The sequence below is a fragment of the Gossypium hirsutum genome, chromosome D01 (genome assembly GCF_007990345.1).
Source record: "Gossypium hirsutum isolate 1008001.06 chromosome D01, Gossypium_hirsutum_v2.1, whole genome shotgun sequence".
Taxonomy (NCBI): Eukaryota; Viridiplantae; Streptophyta; class Magnoliopsida; order Malvales; family Malvaceae; genus Gossypium; species Gossypium hirsutum.
In genome coordinates this window covers 15,996,967-16,014,342 of record NC_053437.1, presented here as the reverse complement: position 1 = coordinate 16,014,342, position 17,376 = coordinate 15,996,967, and the positions used below count along the sequence as shown (strand labels likewise).

General features: G+C 33.6%; 1 protein-coding gene across 2 annotated transcripts; it reads left to right on the top strand.

The window, feature by feature from the left end:
* Positions 1-5,189: 5,189 nt before the first annotated feature.
* LOC107922567 (protein NLP4) lies at positions 5,190-10,042 on the top strand. 2 transcript variants are annotated; one of them, XM_041087138.1, is made up of 5 exons: positions 5,190-5,680; positions 6,431-7,400; positions 7,491-7,538; positions 7,626-8,589; positions 8,776-10,042. In XM_041087138.1, the coding sequence occupies exons 2-5, from the start codon at positions 6,576-6,578 to the stop codon at positions 9,657-9,659; spliced, it is 2,721 nt and encodes a 906-aa protein (XP_040943072.1). In that variant the 5' UTR covers positions 5,190-5,680; positions 6,431-6,575; the 3' UTR covers positions 9,660-10,042. The 2 variants fall into 2 exon arrangements, with proteins under 2 accessions (XP_040943072.1, XP_040943073.1); XM_041087139.1 differs by having other exon boundaries at positions 5,190-6,101.
* The last annotated feature ends 7,334 nt before the right edge of the window (positions 10,043-17,376 follow it).

Genomic DNA, 17,376 nt, shown 5'->3' with positions numbered 1-17,376 from the left:
CGAATCAAGTTATTTAAATTAATCAAGTTATTTAAATTAATCAAGTTATTCGAGTCAACTCAATTTTTTTTTGAATTTCGAGTTCGAATTGAGTTTGGTTTTTGAACTCGAATAATTCAAATAACCCGAATATCAAATTATAATATTTTACATTTTTACTTCAAACTCCCAGACCTTTTTACTTTCCCTCCAAAACTTTTACTCCCCTCCCCTACCTCCTACTACCCCAAACCCATTCCACCCTCCCCTCCCTCCCCCCCCTCAAATTTTACTCTCTATTTACTTTCTCCCCCAAAATTTACTCCTTCAACCCACAAAACTTTTTATTTTCCCCTTAAAGTTTTACTTCTCACCTTTTATCCCCAAATCAAAAATTAAAATCATCCAAAAAAAAACCTAAACCTAAATAGTAATAATTTTATTTATATCTACTATTTATATTATTAAATTAAATTTTACATTTTGTATTATTTATATTATTGAATTGTTTAGTCATATTGAATCTTTATAAATTTTTGTTAAAATTGAATTATTGATGATGCCATAAAATATTCGTGTTAAAATTTTATGTTGGTGTCAATTTCACATTTCATCTTTAAGATAACTTTTATTAAAAAATCACATTTTTTACATTTAATATATATTTTTTAATTTCAAAATACATATTGACAAGAAACAGAAGTTAATTGAAGCAATTAATAGGGCAAAGAAGCTAACCCATATATAAAAGATTAATAAATAAATTATGAGGGGGTGAAGTTAATAACAAATTTAATTACGGTGGAAAATTGTGATTACGGTGAGTGACAGTGATTACAATGATCTAAAATATATATTTTTAATTTAACTTAAACAAATATATTCGATCCGAATTCTATTTCACTCGACTCGATTCAAGAAAATTTCAAATCAAGTTAGGATGGTAAGATAGGATTCGTCAACTCGATTAACTCAAGATTTTTTCATTCGGTTCGATTCAATTCGATTGAACGCTCACCCCTAGTTGTAGTTATTAATGGGTTGTTTAATAACGATAATTGTTGTCACCCCGAAAGGAGCATCACCTTTACCGCACTGCAACAACCGCTCCCCACCTGAGAGTCCTTTTACGTCCACAATGGTGCCGACCTTCGAATAAGAAGGAAGGTTAAAGGTACTAATTGCCTGAAAATCGAGAAAAAAACTACACCAATTATAGCGGGAAGCCACAGAGTTTTTTCGTATAAATATGCCCTCAAACTTCTATATGGCATTTATAGGGCATCATTTTCAGGTATCTGAAAAAATTGAGCTTGTGATCGCGTAACGACCGTCAACTGGCTCTCCCGTTATACTCCGGTCCATTACCACATAACGGTTGTCGATTGAGAAATCTACGTATTTCTCCATGCATAAAGCAAAATCACCTCTGAACCCGAATTCCCAAGATAGGTTCCGAAGATAATGGTTCTATCTCAGCAAGATATATGAAATGTGTGCGTCTCAAAGCGATACCACATCACCGACGATGTGTCAAGCACTTTTAGGCATGCTTTCTCTAATATTTTTATTCTGCCATACATTAAAGTAACCTTTGCAAAATACATGGGGAGCATGTTATGAGGTGGGTTGAAATTAAATGACTTCTGAACGCGTTTTGAATATTCCAATGCACTTGCATCATACAAAATTAAACGAATGCGTGCATTCATGAACGAATTTTGAAGCACGTATTTCCTTTCTCCCTATATTATCCTCCTATAAAATGGATGTATTTTTAACAACTTAGACACACATGAAATAAATATCAAACATCGAGTAGTTGCCTCGCGAGAGTTGTGTGTACTTCTTTGGATATTCTTTTACTTATTTTTTTATTTTGTTAATCCAATTCGTGACTGATATTGAAATGAGTCGACAAGTGAAATCTGTTATTTACTACGATGGTCAAATCTGTAATACAAAGGTCAATGTGGTGTTTGTAGAAGTGAAGTTTGTGGAATTAGCATTCAATCCTACGATTAAATTGTGTGAACTACGGATTAGAATCAAGAGAAAAGTCAGGGGATTGACCCAAAGAAGAATTTTGAAGTTGCAATGCATATTTCTTGCCTCTGTTGACCTATATTGGTATGAGTTATTCGACATGAGGTCCATCTCGAGATGGTAATATCATCGCATTGCTCAAGCGAAAATATTGTAATGGAGTTATACGTCGAGTTCGCCGAAGCTGGTAGATCTAGCCCATCTTCGACCACCGTTGTGGCAAATATGAGAACCGAAGTTGAAGCAAAAAGTCTTACTACATAGTTGTGCGGTAGGTTCATTGGCCTGTTAAAAGCGGCTACTACGATGTTCTTGAAACATATATGGGCAGACACTTATCAATCACTGGCACGGTTCGAAATTTTGGTGCCCAATATCGGTCGAGATTTGAGCATAACCCGTAGGCATATGTGACATTTCTTCTGTTAGAGCCGATGATGAACCCGTTGTGTGACTGCGTCCCATTTTACACTGTTACTAGGGCAGCCATTGTTGCCTCTTTGGCCAAATTTGCCTACTCCTTGCCTCTGATGATAGTAAATACGGCTTCCCGGCAACACTGAACTACGTCATGTAATCGGTATCTACTGTCGTGTCTGCTGAGAAAAATGGTTCGTGGACGGGTAAGGATTCCATCCTACGATCTCAAGCCTGGATGTGCTCCTTGTGCTTCTCTGCCCAATCCTTGTGCTTTTCGTCGAAACGAATTAGAGAGGTGGTCATTCGTGAAAAATTAATTTGAACGAATAAAATACGAGATAATTAAAAAATATATTTTTAAATGAGAACATTGATAAGTTTAGAACAAAAAGTTTAAGAGAGTTGAAAAAAGGATTTGAATGAAAAAAAATAAAATTTTGGGGGTATTTATAGGGTAAAAAAAGTTACCATTGGCCCTATTAATTTTTTTTTATTGTTGGCGCGACAACTTTAAAAAACCGTTGATTTTTCACTGTTGAGGGAAAACACGTCGAGTCGGGTGCGCTTACTTATCACCTATGTAAAAAGTACATTCAGCTGATCTATTTCCTTAATTTTAGAAAAAAACGAACCAAATGCCTAATTAAAAAATAAAAACGGTTTTTACGCTTAGTTTTGCCGGTTAAATGGGTAACGACACACTAAATTAAGAAATAAAAACAGATATAATTTATGAGTAATTTTATAAATTTCTCATATAATAATATCTTATTTGATAAAAGTATAAAATTAATTTTAAATGATACTCTAGAAAAAGACTAGTTTTAGTTTTTTTGGGTACATCAGAATACATTAGGTAACATAAGATTTTTGTTAATTTTTTAAATGGTAATGAATCTTTCAAACTACACTGCTGATGTGTTTTGTTTGAATGTATGTCAACTAATGAAACTGAGACAACTTGTCCCTGTTCCACCATCGAGTTTTGTTTTTTCTTTTTAGTTTAATAATTGAGAAAATTACAAAACCTTTTGTTTATTTTATTTTATTCAAACCATTTTTTTAATTAACTCAAACAGCGTAAATAAAAAATAAATCGATACATTTATTACAAATAAAAAAAAAGAGGTATTTAATTTTATTGTGTTATTTTTTTTTGACACGATGTTTAGAAAGTTTATAATCCCTCCTCAACTTATGAATAGGAGGATAATATGCTTCAGCGCACTTAAACTCACACATTAATGACAATGCATATACCAATTAGACTAAGACTCAATCGACAATTTTAATGTGTTTAAAATGATTATAATATAAAAAGAAATTTTAATGTTATTTTAAATTGCATAAGAATTGCAGCATAATTAATATGATTTAAGAAATTATAAATTAATAAATCAGTTTTAGAAAGCCAGCAAGACTGTTCACTCTAGTTAGCATTAGAATAAAAGAAAAATCCAACACCAGGCTAGGGCTAGGCTAGGCTAGGCTAGTATTAAAACAGTTTAGCTGAGGTGAGCATCAATAATAATATTAAATAATAAAAAAAAGGAAAGAAAAGAAGTAGAATCATCTTACTTTTTAATGAAAACAACCCCACCACTATGTTCCAAATTTCTATTTATTTACTGCATAAATCAGTCTTAATTCCTAAGTCATAACAATTAAACATTACGTGTACTGTATTCCATTTCTTTTTTAATTTTCTTAGTGATGAGGTAAAGTGTCAGATTAGAATGAGTTTTTATCAATTGAATCTCTTAATCATGCATTGAGATTGAGATTTGAGATTCCAATTTATTATACATTCCATTTACAAAAAATAAGGATTTTAACTTTAAAGATAAAAAAAAAAGATTTGAAGGGTTTTAGGGTTTTAATTAAATATTGTTGGGAAAATTTATTTTTTTGAAAAGATTTTTTTGAACCATCATCCTCTAAACTTTCAACAATCAAAAGTATTGTTTTCCTATCGAATTTTTGTTCTTGAACTTTATAAAAAGTTGTGCACAATTAGGGAATATTCATACATTTATTACCTTCAAGCCTAGATTGGTGATTTAAGATATGGTGTGCCGAGATACTTCCATTATTATTTATACGCCTAACATTGTCATCTTTCCCGCGTCAAATATCTAATTCTATCAATCGAGACACCCCTTTTTGTAAATTGTACACGGCTCTCTGCAGATGTTAGGGACAAAGCCTCAACATGAAGATAACGCATTCTATTATTGGGGATTCGAGTTATCTGCTTGAAGGATGATACTTAGTCGATTGGAGCCAATTCCCCCTCAACAAATATGTTAAAATATATATTACTTTTAATAAAAGATAAACATAAATCAATAAATTTTTTTGAAAGAGTTGTATAAAAAAATAACAATTTTAGTTTTCAAAGGGCAGACTAGGAACAGTTTCCCGGGGAACACAGGAAAGAAAAGGAAAAGTCTAGGATGATGATGTTTTCAAGTTGGTCAAATTGATTGGAGAGGTCTTAGCCCTCACTAGCGTGGATGCCATAATTCTCCACTTGCATTTGCGACTATATTATATATAATTTTAGATCTTCAATTCTAAAATCCAATTTCTAAATGAAAATTATTATTTTCTAAATAAATAGGATTGGAGTCTACTCAAGATTTTCACTTTTCAACATGGAAACTTCAACACACTGTTAAAACTAAGGAAATGAATGAACCTTTGGAAAGTACCACTCTTGTCTCTGAGTCCGACTCACTCGGTTGGAGGAGCCTTGGCCACCCATCGTGCACCAGTTGTTTACTGAATAAATAAATAAAAAGGGGATTGTTAATGTTTGTGGAAATAAATTAATGTAGAGAGGGAAGCTGGTGATGGTTAAGCAGAGCATCTCTATTCTCAAGGGACGTCCAAGTGGGTAAACACTCAGAAAGCAACCATTTTTTTTTACCACTTGAAGGAAGAAAATCTGATTCCACTTCCCTTATTTTAGTAATTAAATAGTAAACTCCATTATTCGTCATCAAAGCATACTTGTTCTTCTTCTTCACCAGCGGTGGGCTGGAAAAGGTTGACTTTTCATCGAGAATATCAAGGCCCAATGAAGGGGTTTGTTTATGTATGACGTGGGGTCAGTGCTTCAATGGCAACAGAATCTTCATTCATTCTCATTTAACCAGGAATCATATTGAGTCTATTCCAAGGCAGCCGCAGATAATAACTATGACCCCCAGACAGGTTTTTTCTTAGAGAGGTATGAACAGAGACAGTCTGTTTCAAGCTTTCTTTTTTTTTTTATGAGATCTTTCTTTGTTGCTCCTCCACGTTCTTGTTTTTGCTTCTTCAGACTGTTTTTTTTTTCTCTTTGAACTACTATTTCAACTTACAAGACACTAAAATAATAATAAATGTTCCAGAAAATAGAACATTTTGATATGGTGATGTAGTATCCGTTTGAGATTTGGGGTATCTTCAAGAATCTCCGCCTAGTAAATATACAACATCTTGAGTTGCTGTCTTGTCTTTTTATTTTTAAAGAAAATGAAAATCTCTTGGTTTTAATGGTTAATGTTCTGGGCCATGTTACTCCATGTTATTCCCTTACGGTAAAGTGAGAATCTTGAACCAAAAGTGCTGAAGATATCAGCTGACCAACTGGGAAGAATATGTAGAAAGTGGGTTTTTTTTTCAATGTTTGTTCTTTTATTCTCGCTATTTTGAATTTTCATCATGAAATATGGTGCTCCTTAGATTGGGATTTATCCTTTGATTGATTCTTGTTCTTATTTCTTGTATTTTTTTCCCCTTTCTTTTGAGTTGACTGATACTAGATGTGGAACAGCAAAAGAAAAGCCTAATCTTTATGTGACGCACATTAATTATTCCTTATCCTTTGACATAATCTTTTGCTGCTTAGAGTTCTCTGGAACTTCATTATTCTTATGATCTTGTCCTAGTTGGTGGTATTCCTCAAATATTTGATGGGTCATTATATTTTGAACAGATTCTCTGGTGAAGACTGGAATTGATACTGGAAGGTTTTTTTTTTTGCCATCCTCTTTGATTTCTAAATTGAGTGGAACAACGTTGCCATGGAAGATACCATTTTCTCACAAGGCACCATGCTGGGTGGACTACCAGATTGAGCAATGGATTTCGACTACATGGACGAATTGTTGTTAGATGGATGCTGGTTAGAGACAACACAGGGATCTGATTTCCTTAATCCTACTCTACCCTTTTCAAATAATTTCTTTGATCCTGCATTTACATGGCCTACTTCGGAGTCTAACGCGGGTGATTTGGGCGGTGGCCTCTCTCACCAAGGAGAGAACCAAAGATCATTGTTGTCTGGAAATTCACATTGGAATGAAGCTCAAGGTGAAAGTTTGGTCAGTCCTCATTTTAGCCAAAGTCACAGTCTAGATAGTGATTGTGTAACTGACGGTTCTGAGCCGAATCGAAGATGGTGGATTGGACCTAGAGTGAATTCAGGTCCTGCAACCAGTGTAATGCAGAGGTTAATTCAAGCACTTGGTTATATCAAAGCTTTTGGAAAAGAGAAAGATGTCCTTGTACAATTATGGTTGCCTGTAAATAGAGGAGGTAGACGCTTTCTAACTACCAGTGAGCAACCTTTTTCACTCGATCCAAACAGCCAAAAACTTGCTAGTTATAGGAACATCTCTGTCAAATATGATTTTCCAGCAGAGGAGGATTCCAAGGACATAGCAGGATTGCCTGGTCGGGTTTTCTTGAGTAAGGTTCCGGAGTGGACTCCTGATGTTCGATTCTTTAAAAGGGATGAATACCCAAGAGTAGGTCATGCTCAAGAACATGATGTCCGTGGTACCTTTGCCCTTCCTGTTTTCGAACAAGGTAGTGGAACTTGCTTGGGTGTTATTGAAGTTGTGATGACAACCGAGAAAATCAAGATTCAGCCTGAGCTCGAAAGTGTTTGCAAAGCATTAGAGGTCCTTTCCTTTACCTTGTGTTTTTTGTTTTGTTATGTACTTGGTTCTTGCTCAATAAACACTCCTTATCCTGTTTTTCTTTGCAAGCAGGCTGTCAATCTTCGGAGTTCTATAACTTCTAGAACTCAAAACATAAAGGTAATTGTGACAGTTTTGGAATAAGTTCAATTGTTAAGAGTTCTAAATTTCTTGTTGTACTTATGGGTTGGACTTATGTTTTTTCAGGCTTACAGTAATTGCTACCAAGCCGCCTTACCCGAGATCAAAGAACTTTTAAGGTGTGCTTGCGAGACACACAGATTACCCCTAGCTCAGGCTTGGGTTCCTTGTATCCAGCAAGGTAAAGAGGGTTGCCGGCATTCCTCTGAGAACTACGTTCATTGTGTGTCTACTGTGGATGATGCTTGCTGTATAGCTGATCCTAGTATCCAGGGTTTTCACGAGGCTTGCTCTGAGCATCACTTGTTAAAAGGTCAAGGTGTTATCGGGAGAGCATTTATGACTAATCAGCCGTGCTTCTCGACTGACATAACTTCCTTTAAGAAGACTGAATATCCTCTTGCTCACCATGCAATGATGTTTAATTTGCATGCTGCTGTTGCTTTACGGTTCAGATCCATTCACACTGGTAAAGCAGACTTTGTCTTGGAGTTCTTCTTACCTGCGCACTGCAGAGATCCCGAGGGACAAAGGAAGATGCTTAATTCACTATCTATTATTATACAGCAAGTATGCTGTAGTTTGCGGGTTGTAACAGATAAGGAGCTAGTGGAAGAAACTGATTTGGCAGTTAGTGAAGTTGTAGCACCTTCAGATGGCTTACCTATTAGAGAAGAGTCATCGAAACGGCAGTGCACTAATCATCATTCAAAGAAACTTTCTGGGGAAAGTTCATCTTGCCTCACTAAGGTTCAAAAGAGTAGTAACACTGCCTTGGTACTCGAGAAAGAAAAGCCAAGGCCGATGTTGGATGAAAAACTACCTGAGGTGGAGCAGCATCAACAACATATTAGCCTACAAGAAAGTGTTGAGTGCGGAGATTCTACTTTTAATGAGATTAGCTTTTCGAGTGTGACAATGGGAAAAACAAGTGAGAAGAGGCGTAGCAAGGCAGAAAAAACTATCACTTTACAAGTTCTCCGCCAATATTTTGCTGGAAGCCTAAAAGATGCAGCAAAAAGCCTTGGTGGTAAGTGTTACTCTGTAAAGCTAAAATTTATTAATGTTCGGTTGTTATTTTCTTTCTGGTTTATGGGCTTTATGTGTTTTGGAAAATCTCGTTTTATAGTATGGTCAAATAATGAAGATAAATGTTATATGTTCTCCATTATTTCCTTGTCATTTGATGCCATTTCCTGTTTTCCTTTGATTTCAGTGTGTCCCACTACCTTGAAAAGAATCTGTAGGCAACACGGAATAAAGCGCTGGCCATCTCGAAAAATCAAGAAAGTTGGACACTCCTTACAGAAACTCCAACATGTCATCGACTCAGTACAAGGTGCCTCTGGCGCTTTTCATATTAGTAACTTCTATGCAAATTTTCCCGAGTTGGCATCTCCAAAATTGTTAGGAAACAGTGCATTATCAACCTCACCACTGAATGATAAGCCAAAGCAAATAAACATACAGCCTGAGGGTGGTGATTTCCTGTCCCAAGCTGCTCTCTCAAATTCACCTTCCTCCTCGTGTAGTCAGAGTTCCAGTTCAAGTCATAGCTGTTCGAGTGGAACACATAGACCTTCAAATTTTAACATGTCTGGTAAGGAAGATCATATAATTGGAGACAACTCTGGGGATGGTGAACTGAAAAGGGTCAAAAGTGATGTAGAGTTGCATGCCTCAAGTCAAGAAGGACCAAAGCTGTTCCCAAGATCCCAGAGCCTTAGATCTCTTAAGGAACAGCTTATTTGTGACAATCTTCAACCCATATCTAAGAATACAAGCCCAATTGCTCATGATTTAGAAGCTCAAAGGGTAAAGGTCACATATGGAGATGAGAAAATCCGGCTCCGCATGCAGAGTAAATGGCGGTTTAAAGATTTATTGCATGAAATCGCAAGACGGTTCAATATAGATGATATAAGCAGATTTGATCTGAAGTACTTAGATGATGATTCTGAGTGGGTGCTATTAACATGTGATGCCGATATGGTGGAGTGTATTGATGTATGTGGATCGTCGCAGGGCAACACAATTAAGTTGTCCTTGCGAGTTTCACATCATCATTTGGACCAGTTTTCAGGTAGCACTGGATCTTGATGAAGATCTAAAGTTGTAGTATCAGCATGTAGTAGTGATATGAATGCATTCTCTCAATGATTCGGGTTTTTGGCTCTTAGTGTGATGTTTCCGAGAGCAGAAACCTTAATGCTCCTAGATGACGGTAACACTTTCGGATACTAGTAAAGCAGAGCAGCAAAAGCTGCTATGTTACAAAGAATACTAGTAATAGTAGTAAAGAGGATATTTTTTTGCAAAGATTTTGATCCTTTTATTGATAACCAACAAAATGTGGAATGGGTATTTAGTTTGTAAGGTAGGATTCTTTTTTTCTTGTTTATTGTTATGGTGGCTATGGTGATGGAGCTAACATCTGTATAATCTGTTAATATATATATAAAAAAAAACTATAGTTTTTGAAATATTGAAGCTTCGATTGGCCAATTTCAAAGGGGTGGAATGCTATCAGCTTGTATGGTTGGAGTATTAGAGGTGGGACTTCCAAATGAACTCATCCAATGGGAGATGTATTTATCGACAACATGTTTTGTGTTTCTTTGTGCTTTTCCATTGCATTAGGAATTGATGTTGCTATTTGTTGTATTTGTTATGCTTAATTTAACATTTGATATTTTCTAATTTGGTACTTAAATTTATTAAATATTATATAAATTACCCAAAATATTAACTGTATTAAATTTTGTTGCTATGCTACAAAAATATTGTCAGTATTAGAGGAAATTCATGTTAAGAAAATAGGTATTGAACTATACTTAATTAATTAATATTAAATAAGAAAAAAAAGTTAAAAACCCCAAATCAAAAGAAATTTATTATTTTCAATTAATTAATTAATTAAAACTTAAAGTAATTGAACATATAAAATAAAAAAATCATATCTTCTGTCACATGTTAGTCATATATTGATTATTTTTTTCTACCTCATAACAAAAACAGTTTTGTTACTATATTAGAGTAATTTGTAAAACGTTTGACAAGTTCAATTACTAAATCGAACAAAAAAAAAGATTAAGTACTAAATTAGGAAAAAAAGTTGAGTTTAGGTACCAAATGGGACCCTAAAAAAGATTAAGTACCAACTTATGAAAAAGTGTCAAGTTTAGGTACCAAATTAGGAAGAAATGTTAAGTCAGGTATCAAATGTTATATTAACCCTATTTGTTACTGCAAAATAGACCTTCTTTCTGATTACTTTTATGTTTGGCAATAAAAGTACTGTTGGGGTGGGAATTGTCTGATGGGTATGGTTATTGGGTTAGGAGGTCATACGATGTAAGAGTATGGTTTTTATGGGTTGGGTCTGATTGGAGTCTAGTTCTAAGTTCAGCCCATTTTTATGCCAGCTCAGTCCATAAACCCGTTTTGTTATTAAAAAAATAAAAAAATAAAAAATGTTTTATAACTAATATTTATATATTTTTATAATTAAATTTAAATTTAAAATAATTTTTATTATTTAAATTGTATTTGGTTGGACTTACTGGATTGAGCAGACTACCTAGCCATAGGTCTATTAGTAATTTGTATTTATTTTCATTTTTTGTTAGCTAACCTACAAACATCCCATTAACTATGGTTGTTACTAGTAGAAATGAAGAAATATATTCCTATTCTTTTCTCTCTTCTACTGAATTTTTTTTTACATTTTAGTTTCAAATTATAATTAATTAAAAGTTATATCATTAGATTATTAATCAAAAGTTATTACTATTCATAGAATGAGTTATGTCTCTTACTGTTAAAAATTATGTTAATTATTAATAAAAGTTATAATTACTCAAGCAATATGTAATGAATAATTACATTCATTCTTAATAGATGCGACTATCTAAATAGGCATTTATTGAATAGTTATATTTTTATGAAGAGATGTAAGAATTCCTATGAGTAAAGGTGGAGTTTCATTTGCATGATATGTAAAAATGTTCTTTCTATTCTCCTCCATTTTCATATATTCAAATATAGTTCTATAAAGAATTATTACAAAAGTTCTTTGTAAAAATTGATACTCTTACTATAGTTCGCTTAATGCTCAGTGGATTGTTTGCCAGTGCAAAACACAAACGGTTAGTGTTCTTCATTGTGTCTTTGAGGTTCATTAGCTAATAACTCTTTTGCACATCAAAATATATGTGGAAGCAAAATAAAACATTAAAGATAGTGAACTGGTTACACGTCTTGAAGCCTTCAGTTAATTTCTCATAAGTTTATTTTATCTCCCCACACCAACAATTTTAAGATTTTACTTTCTGCAAATTCATGAGAAACTAGAGAAGATATACCAATTCACCGCACGTTCACATGCCCTTATAAGCATGGCACTATGAGAATGACTATTAATAATGGAGCAACATTGAGGCCAATCATCTCATGAACTTTTTATTTAAAAAAAAAAGATATTTATAGAAGAAAATGTATGTAAAATTTATTGTTTTACTTCTTTTATTTGAATTATATTTTAATTTTTATAATTTTATAGAATATTACATAAAAAAGTATCAGTGTCTCATACATTAATTTTTGATGAAAATCAAATGCTAATTTATTATATGCATGATATTTTTAATATGTATAGTTATGATTGGTATAGAATTATATATTATATATTATATACATTTATGTATATAACAATCGTGAAAGAAGAAAGAAAAAGTTAATGAAACTTTTAAGCAATGGAAGGAAATGATGTTTCGATTGGTGTCTTAAGCTGAAAACTTATGTTTGTTAGGTGATTTCAAATATGAATAATCATGTTTATTTTGTAAAATTTCAAACATAAAATGTTATTTCTTTTTGAAAAGGCACTTATGTGTCCATTTAAAAGTATTGAAAGATTGTGTCACACCCCAAAAATGGTAGATTCGAGAGAAAGGCGAACAAATGTGAAGGTTTTCAGTCTTGGGGCACTTTGGTAGTTAGTTTGCCAATTTATAAGCTTCGGGCGAACTAATGTTTGGCGCATAGAGTATTCACCCACAAAAGTATCTAAGGATTTATTCTCGTAATATTCTTCAATTGAAGAAAGAGTACGACAAGCGAAGAGTATGCCTCAAAATGTTGGTTGAGCATGATGCGCCTACTAAGTATATGTTAAAGTTGTACGGGTTAAAGTGTTTTTAAGGCCACACCATATATTAAAAATGGTTAATTTGCATGTTTTAGACTCAGGGACCAAATTGAATAAAAGTAAAACTTTAAGGGTAATTTTGTAAAAATTTCAAAAATGACTAAATTGCATAAAATCCATTATTTTACTATCTAAATTAATAATTTCTAAATTAATAGATTGAATGAAATTATTAATTTAGATCAAGATCGGGTGGAAAATCGAGGAGAATGAAAAATTACCAAAATGCTCTTGTATTTTGACATTTCTGCAATTTAGCCAGGTAAGTTCGTACGGTTAGAATTTTTGAGTAGATTAACATGATACAACTTGTTTATTTATTTTTAATTGTTGATAATTAATGGTAATTTGAGATATAATATTGAATTTGATTACTTAGATTGGATTGAACGCGGGACAGAGTACAATCGTGATTTGGTGTATTACGGGGGATTGGAATGGAGATGATTATGGAGTGATGTATATTCATATTACCCAAGTAAATCGAGGTTCAAAATTTGTTGCGAACTCTCGTGTTATACACTCTGTTTGGTGTGTTGGTTGGATTAGCTCTTATGAGCATTAATGTGTTGGAGGGATTGACTCGTGTGAGCATCTAGTGTGTTTGGTTGGACTAATAATGTACTATTATCTATAATTCGTTCTTCTTATAGAAAATCTCGATAAGGTAAATTATTTAATGAATTTGAAAGATTTGTTATTTACTGACTTGAACATAAATGAATTCATCGATTGGGATTGTGGATGATGCTTAGGTTTGTGTTGAGCTTTTGGTTGCATTATATCATGTTTAATATTAATGATATACATTGAAATGATAATTGGCCAAATGGAAATATACTTACGTTCATGAAAAGGTGGTAAGATTCAAAAAGTGTAATTTCTTATAAAATGGTTTATCATGTGATTGACCCAAAATGAGTTATATACATAAATGCACTAACTTGTGTAGTGATGATGGTGATCAGGCTTATCTCAAGCTTGAGATTATGATTGATGTATATGCTTATATCTGATATTATACAAATGAAACGATAAGTTCATAATTGAAATGTGATATGATGAAAAAGGGATTGGTGAGTCAAATAATGTACTTATATTTGTGAAATTACGTATGTTATGGTTGAACTTACCTATGTTATGAATAAATATATTAATTAGTTAATTGATGTTGTTATTTAAGTTTATACTTAAGTAAAGGAAGTTAATCGTAGTTTTATGAAAATGTTAATGATGGTGTAAAATATTTTATAAAGTCCTCTTATGTTAGGAATGAATATATATATATGATGTTGATAGACTTACTCATTTATGAGTTGGTGGTTTATAGTTGATAAATCTTGAAGCATTGGTATAGCTTTATATTTATCATATAAAGTTGAGTTGGTGGTTTATAGTTGATAAATCTTGAAGCATTGGTATAGCTTTATATTTATCATATAAAGTTTATTATTGAATTAGAATATTATGTTTAAAGTTTGTACGAGCTTACTAAGCATTCATTGCTTACATAGTTGTTTATCTCTTACTTTACAGATTATCGGAAGCTCGATTGAGTTGGAAGCTAGTCGGAGATCCATCACACTATCCATCAGCCATATCGGTAGATTTTGATGATTTTGAGTCATGGTTATAATGACATGTATAGGTGTTTTGGGTTTGATGAAATGGTCATTATATATATAACTTGTAAATTTGGGACTTTGATTGATGAATAGGTTGTTATGTTGGTTATAATTGTTGACATTTTAGCATTTTGGTGCTTAAATGGTGAAATGATGGAATGGTAAGTTAAATGCATGCTATGAAATGTTGTTTTGATATGCTTGAAGGTTGTCATTGAGGTATGGTTTGATATGGAAATAGATAGTGTACATTGAGTTAATAAATGTCTATTTTGGTAAGTTTGAATGTGGTTGGCATATAGTCAAGTTTATTAAGGTTTAGTGATGATAGTTGTTGAATGGTCAAATTGGTATATTTGAGTATGATTGGTATGTGAACATTGTGGTAAATGTTGGTATAAAATTTGTTCCAATGGTTGGTTGATTTATGGCTAAACTTAGATCATCATAGTATTCAATCATACAACCAATATGCCTAAAAGGAACCTCAATCACAACAATCAAACTTGATTATACATTTGCTAAGTTTAGGCATATTGGTTGTATGATTGAATACTATGATGATCTAACTTTAATATGCATGTGTTAGGTACAATTTGGATGCATGAAAATAGGTGTATTTGGATTGTATAAGTTCATCATAGTATTCAATCATACAACCAATATGCCTAAAAGGAACCTCAATCACAACAATCAAACTTGATTATACATTTGCTAAGTTTAGGCATATTGGTTGTATGATTGAATACTATGATGATCTAACTTTAATATGCATGTGTTAGGTACAATTTGGATGCATGAAAATAGGTGTATTTGGATTGTATAAGTGACCAAGTTTTGGGTGGGGAAAATGGCTTGAAAATAACCTATTTTTTGTCCACACGGCCTAAGACATGGGCATGTGTCTTAGCCGTGTGTCACACACGGCCACGCGACACGGTCGTGTGTCCCTTGTAGTTTGTTTAAAGGTTGCATTTCGAGAGTGACACAGCCTAGCACACAGGTGTGTGGCTTGGCCGTGTGAACCAAGTCAGAGAGTTACACGGGCACTGACATGGGGTGGGACACAGCTGTGTCCCTACTTCGAATGCAACACGACCTAAGACACGGGCGTGTGTCTCAGCCGTGTGAGTCACACAGCCTGACCACACGGCCGTGTGACCCCTACAGTATGAATTTTTCTAACTTTTTCCATGAAGTTTTAAATATTTTTGATTTAGTCCCGAACCATTTCTAAAGTATTTTTAAGGTCTCGAGGGCTCGAAAAAGGGACGTTATGCATGTGTTTGAATGGAGTATGATGTGTTTTATAAATAATTGTAATCGAATTTTTAAGTTAAAAGTTTTTTGTAATGCTCTGTAACCCTATTATTACGACGGATATGGGTTAGGGGTTTCACATAACTGGTGAAAATATGTATGTATGAAGCATCGTAAAAAAGCATTGCATGTTTATAAGTGAGCTATATAAGTTGTTGCATGAATGAGATGATCTATGATATGTATGCATGCAAAAGCAAGTATGGAAGAGTATGAATTAGTTAGGTGAGTGAATGAATCTGGGTAAGTGTAATTGATGTTAAGTGAATAAATCATTCAATTGTGATGCCTCCGGTAGGACAGATACATTGCTAACCAGATAGGCAGATTATGTCGACGACAAGTATACTCATTGTGTAGCCTTGGTGAAATGTAAACTGGACTAGTAAAACAAGACATGAGGATGTGTAAGTCCATGTGGCTGAGACCCATGACATAGTATGACAATGAAAATATTAATGGTGTTGCCTTTGACGAGATGTAAATTGGACTGACAAATGACCATGTGAAGATATGTATAAGACCATGAAGGAGAAAACCATGACACCTTTTGAGAAAGTCCGTCGGGACAGTAAACACATAACTCTTTATGATGCTTGTGTGGCGTGTTCTGCTAAGCCTTAGTGATGTATTCTGTATTGCCTTTGTGGTGAATCCTGTAACGTCTATGTGGTGTATTCAGTAATGCCTACGTGGTAGAATTTGGTTAATCACCTTTGTGGCAATATCTGGGAAGTTTTGTGATTTCTTCGATAACTAACTCTATGATAAGGATCTGATAAGTCTGAAGATAATTTGATTTGGTTAGTCTTGTGATGAAATTGAATGAGCTTTAAGGGGTATTTCTTGACAAAGAGTATGCATCTGTATTTCTAAAAGGGGAATCTGCCATAGTAGTATGTCAGTACAGGAAATTGACATATTCGTAGTCTTGTGATGAAATTGAATAAGCTTTAAGGGGTATTTCTTGACAAAGAGTATGCATCTGTATTTCTAAAAGAGGAATCTGCCATAGTAGTATGTCAGTACAGGAAATTGACATATTCGTAGTTATGAAAGGTTTAAGTGTTCGCTAGACCTAAGCTTGTCTACACCATTTAAGGAAGTAATCTAAGTTATTTGGTAACCGCCAAATCTGAATGATTTTTAGGTCTCGTATAGAGGCCATTTGGAATTGAAGTCTTTTCTCAAGTTGGGTGTTCTCATGTTATGTAACTTAGTCGTATGGAATTCTTCTAGATGATCAGGAACGTTTCATTATTTGTATAAGTTATAATCTGGGGTTGCTTCAAGATATGATCTGATTGGTAATTTAATAGCTACCAGAATCAGTATAAGAATTTGCTAGAGTTAAGATCAGTATGGAGTTCAACCTAAGAGATTCGTTAGTTTTACTATCCGCTAAAAGTAGTATTTGTGAGTACCTATCCTGGGGGTAAAAGTATTCTATGTCTATTTGAAGGAGAATCTGTCCAAGGTAGACTCTGTATGGATATTCTTCTGAGAAGAATAATTGTTTTTCTGGATAGGAAATAAGATCTGTATTGACTAGTAAGATCTAGAATCAGCCAAAGAGTGAAGGGTGAGTAGGTATGTTAAGTATGGATGCTGACGTATATGTATATGTCTAGTGTTAGGAAAGTATCTGCCAAAGATAGAGATG

Excerpts from the sequence above, each read along its gene's own strand:
- LOC107922567 (XM_041087138.1), top strand. The coding sequence starts at position 6,576 with ATGGATTTCGACTACATGGACGAATTGTTGTTAGATGGATGCTGGTTA. Across the intron at positions 7,539-7,625 it reads CTAGAACTCAAAACATAAAG|GCTTACAGTAATTGCTACCA; the intron begins GTAATTGTGACA and ends ATGTTTTTTCAG. Across the intron at positions 8,590-8,775 it reads TGCAGCAAAAAGCCTTGGTG|TGTGTCCCACTACCTTGAAA; the intron begins GTAAGTGTTACT and ends CTTTGATTTCAG.